The sequence below is a fragment of the Urtica dioica genome, chromosome 7, assembly GCF_054948205.1.
Source record: "Urtica dioica subsp. dioica isolate 48M chromosome 7, U.dioica_male_clone48M_v1_H2, whole genome shotgun sequence".
In the NCBI taxonomy this organism is placed as follows: domain Eukaryota; kingdom Viridiplantae; phylum Streptophyta; class Magnoliopsida; order Rosales; family Urticaceae; genus Urtica; species Urtica dioica.
The window spans coordinates 45,172,101-45,177,091 of record NC_142762.1 but is presented as its reverse complement, the minus strand read 5'-3'; the positions used below and the strand labels follow the sequence as shown (position 1 = coordinate 45,177,091).

Below are 4,991 nucleotides of genomic sequence, written 5' to 3'. Positions count from 1 at the left end.
GATGAAGTTATTGAATCAATTTAATTTAAGGGAACAAAACCCATGACCTCCTTTGGGGTCAATTGGCTCATCAACATGTGTGTGTGACCCAAAACTAAAATATAAAGGGGCCAAATAAGGGAACCTATAGACGTGGGAGAATTATTGATTTGATCCACTTTGAGTTGTTGCTGTTTTTTTTTTTTTTTTTTAGGGTTTTCCTTTCCCACTTTGAATATTAACCCACATGAAAGAGAAGAGAGGCATGCTAAGTAGTGATTGAATGTCCTTGACAATGATTTTTATTTGTGATAAACCATAGGACTTTGTTTGGAGGGATCAAAGCTTGCCTTGTAGCTACCACAACATAGTGGGTGTCACAACTTTGTTAAGGCTCTAATTTTTTTTGTTACTTTTTGTCATTGCCTCATATATATCAAGGGAAACAAAGGGGTTTAAAGCAAAATTAACTTTCCATCTTAAAGTAGGGAAGAAAAAAAAAAGTGATGTTTTGGTGCTTGATGGCATTATTGGTAGGTATATTATCTCAAACTACGAATGAGATGGGATGAGAAATGAAGAGGGAATGAGAATCCACACACAATCTCCACTTGCTAAGAATCAAAGATGAAAAGGCATGCACTACTAATTTGAGGGATTAATTTTTAAATGCGATTTCTTGTGAAGGGAAAAAAAAAGCAATCCTCAGTACATATATGTGTGTCAGCCTTAAACTTGAATTGTCACAAGAGCAAGTTGATCAACGCTACTTATTGCATAAACCAATCGCCTATTCATGTAGGAACACACACAATCAATGAGTTTACCAAACAATTCCGTCCCTTTTCACCTTTTGACTTTTGACTTTTGACTTTTGAGTATATACTCGTAACCCAAATGCCATATCCATAAGCATCCAGTGCTTCAAGCATAGGTAAAAAAAAGGTCATGAAACAACCATATCATGAGGTTGCCAAAGCTTCAAAGATAAATGAAATGAGTTTGGGAAAAAGACTGGTCCAATTCCAACGATGTGGGAAAGATCAAACAACCGAAAGATAATAACCAGTCAGCAGTTATCAAACTTGCATGGCTTTCAAGCAACCTCAAGCTATAGAAAGACTAACAAATTCTCACATAAACAACTATATCAATCTAGAAGGTTAAGCTAACGACTAACTACATGGAACATCTTTAAGCCTAGAAACACATTATGAACCAGGACTCTGAGAGTTTAACATCTAGATTACAATCTTAATCAACAAGGATAAAAGTCTGCACATTCTACCGAGTATAAAAGTTGCCAATAAGGTGGTTTAGAAAGTTGGCTGACTGGAATTTGAGCAAAAAAAAAAAAAAAATTGATGTTGCATTGCTAAATAATATTTTCCATTTGGTAATAAGGATCACTAATTATGTCTAGACAACCATGGCCGGTCATGTGGTAGCTAGTTTGGTCTAGCGGTAATCCCGCACACACCTCGACGGAGAGGTCATGGGTTCAAGCCCCCATGGGATGCAGAAATGCATGCCCCTAGGATTTATTCTAATAAGTATGTAATCTTGGCCAGTAGTGTCACCTACTATGTAATCTTGGCCGATAGTGTCACCTGCGCTTTGCACTGCTAATATATCATGTAATTCTGGCCGATAGTGCCTCTACTCAAAAAAAAAAAAAAAAAAAAAAAAAAACCCATGGCCGGTCATGCTCAGAGCCTGGTCAGTTCCTCGGTAGAGGCATTACGGTGGATTTAAACCACAATCACTCAACATTCTGAAATATTATACATAGACCACGACGGAATAAATATTTAACCACAATGTCTCGATATGAATATGACTGAAATACATAATATCATTATCTGGGACTAGCGAAGCTAAGGAGGGTCTTAGCCAGCAATGGAGGAATAACCCTTGTACAGGGTGTTACAATTTGCAACTAAAACTTTTCGTGAAGGTGCAATATAGGAAAAACTCTCAGCCATTGCGGGAGAAGCGGCAGCGCATAGATGATCGTAAAGCTGCTGATATAATTACCGTTTTTTTTTTCCTACCTCGAATTTTTTTCCTTATTACTCAGCGAGCGAATCTGCATTCCCAAAACCGCAAGAAAGATCAGTGTTATCATATCCGATACTGTCATTATCTTTCTTCACCCCGCAAAATTAAACAAGAAAGATATTTGCATAACTATTTACCTTTATAAGATCTCCGGTTCTGTCATATCTCCCTCTCTTCCTCAACTATATAACTGATGGTATTTTCTTTGTCATTTTCTTTTCTTTTTTCTTAGATATATATTCTCAATTAGATTATTCCAAAGGTAAACGTCTCTCGTCGGCATACAGGTACAGGAACCTTTTCTTCACTTGTCTGAGTGTACAAAACCGTTCTCTCCACAATATTTTCGATTAGATATATGAATCTAATGTTTGTCCAACAACCTTTTAATGATCAATCCACTAGATCATTTAACTCTAAGAAGTCATCTTCTAGAATGGCAAGTAAATGCTGAGGTGTAACACTCTCCATATTCATCTGGAACAGCACAAAATAATTCTAATAAGTTTGGTATACTAATTTCAGTTCCCCCATTTGCAGAAGAAGAATCTTATTCTACGAAAGTATGAACTTTATTTACCCAGCTATGTTATTGACCAAAGTAGCGAAGAAGAACGAGTTAAAATAGGAAAGACGACGACAAGAAACTATGCATGACAAATGGAAACTAGAAAGAGTGAAAAGCTCTATGATAAGTCATGACATATAGGAATGCTTATAATTTAGGAGCTATTTACGGAATAAATGAAAAAGAAAAATCAAATCAAATAGTTTTTACCTCGGCTGCATCAGGGTCAAGGTACATGGGAAACTCAAAGTTTAAAATAGGAGCAGAGTTGGTCCTGTTCTCATAATTTATCTCACACTCATCTTCTTTCGTATCTGAACACTTATCACCATCGTATTGAACTCCAATGTGCCGCACCGGCACCGCCGATACGCTTTCTTCAGCGCATGAATCGAGTCCATTCTCCGATATTGCATTTACGCGACGGGGTTTCGTAAATACTCGGCACAGCACAAACGATGCCTGTCATACCCAATAATATAGTTACAGTTTATCCTAAAGTCGAAAACTTTAGACGCATTATTGCAAGATATTGACTCAAACCCCATGACCAGCAGTTGAGAAATCGGCTAAAAGTAGTAAAAAAAAAAGATTGCACAATCTTTACTCAACACTGATTCTCATATAATCATTGAAAACAGCTCTTGCTTTTTTCACATTTAAGCATGAATCTTTTTTTCTTTTTCTTTTTTTGGGTATATACTCGAACCAAAAACTAAGAGAGGTAATAAGACTAAAATCACTTACCATGAACAAAAGAGAGGCCAAACACAGACATATAAAAAAATAAAAAGCGCTTTCAAAAGTTGGAACCCTTTACTGTCTAAATGGATGAACATGCAGTAGTGAAAACAGCGACCAAACCCAGTTTCATTCCCTGATCAGATAACAGCAATACAAATTTCTTTACTTTCAGAAACAACAGTACTAAACAAGATACAGGTTACAGAAACATGCATTTTCATAATCAAATCAGAAATTCGAACAGAAGTAACCATAGGATAGGAAGAAGAAAGGGCATTTAAGTACCTTGAAATGGTCGAGCAGAGAATACTCGTACAAAACCCAGTCAGTCTTCACGGCGGTTTTGGCCGAACTCCCTGAATAGAAAGCAAAGGCGGTCCTGGTCCCCAAACACCCAGTCCCTCCGCTCTCCAGAACCATCTTCACTCTCCCTCTCCGCCGCCAAAACCCACTCTTCGCCGTCCTTTTCGCTCCTTTCAGTCCCCTAATCCCGGCGTAGCAGTACCAGTGCCTTCTCTTCCCTCCCGGACCGTACGCGAAGCAAGCGCTCTCCGGGAGCTCCACAGGATCGAGCCCGTACACTTCCAGCTCTCCGATCACCCCGGAGAATCCCTCCGATTCCGCTCCGACGCGATTCTTCCGGCCGAGATAGTGCCGGAGAAGCTCCTCCTCCGACGGCCGAAACCGGCATCCCGGCGGCAGAGGAGAAATCGGCGGCAATTTTCGGTCTTCCATTTTCGACCCGTTTCTTCTCGGGTAGCGAATCGAAATGACAAAAAAATAATTGAGCTCGATTGCGAAGACTGTGAGGTCTTATATAGGGCTTTGGGAGAGACGTGAGAGCGTGTTCATTACGCTTTTCTTTTAGCGCCTTCCTTTTCACACTGCCTGGGTTCTCTGTTTCAGGCGTAGACCCATGTGTGCCCGGGCTTTCGTTTTCCGACCATTAGTTAGGCTCCACGTGTCTTGCTATTCGGGTGCTTACCGGCGTGGCTTCACGCTGCGGTTTAATTGGCTTGCGGACTTGGCAGCTTGGATAGTTTGGGTTTTTCTTTCCATGTGGGAGAATTCTAACGGTGGGGATTACTCGGGTGGATGCCATATTTGGCTTTCGTAGTGAATCTACGACCGTTGGATTCGGTATGACAACTGATTCGAAGTTGCCACTTCGGAGAGAGAAAGTGTGTGCGTGGATTGTGATTATTTCCGGTTTGGGGCTTTCTAGTGGGACCCACATTTTAGATGATATTTGGGACGCTCGCTTTCTGAAGTAAGAAGATGCTATCGAGTGCCACGTGTAGGAGTAAGCTGTCTTCTGTGAGGGTTTAATCGTAAAATCGTATTAGAGTAGAGATTCGTGTAAGTTTTCTTGGCCAATAATCCAGTCATCTCTCTCTCTCTCTCTCTAACGAAGTACCAAGGAAAGACCGAAAGAGTGATGTCCGAAACAAATATGGAATGTCCCAATTTACAGATAAATTGATAACCGGCTGCAAATTTTAGGGAAATATAAAATATTGATATCAAAGTATCAATTAGAAACGGATGGATATTACTACCTAAAGAAATATACCGATATATACATTGTAAAATATTATGCTATTTGTTGTACTTCTCTTTTTTCCTTTAACAGCATTTG

The 4,991-nt window shown here is 39.6% G+C and overlaps 1 protein-coding gene across 2 annotated transcripts; it reads right to left on the bottom strand.

The window, feature by feature from the left end:
• Positions 1 to 1,780: 1,780 nt before the first annotated feature.
• On the bottom strand, positions 1,781 to 4,161 carry LOC149392073 (NAC transcription factor 56-like). Of its 2 annotated transcripts, XR_016300294.1 has the most exons (4): positions 3,638 to 4,161; positions 2,819 to 3,070; positions 2,178 to 2,517; positions 1,781 to 2,068 (listed from the first exon to the last, which is right to left on the bottom strand). XR_016300294.1 is itself a non-coding variant. In XM_089620965.1 (3 exons), exons 1-3 carry the CDS (start codon positions 4,085 to 4,087, stop codon positions 2,434 to 2,436), a joined length of 786 nt encoding a protein of 261 aa, XP_089477091.1. In that variant the 5' UTR covers positions 4,088 to 4,161; the 3' UTR covers positions 1,781 to 2,433. The 2 variants fall into 2 exon arrangements, 1 of the variants encoding a protein (XP_089477091.1); XM_089620965.1 differs by having other exon boundaries at positions 1,781 to 2,517.
• Between the last annotated feature and the right edge of the window lie 830 nt (positions 4,162 to 4,991).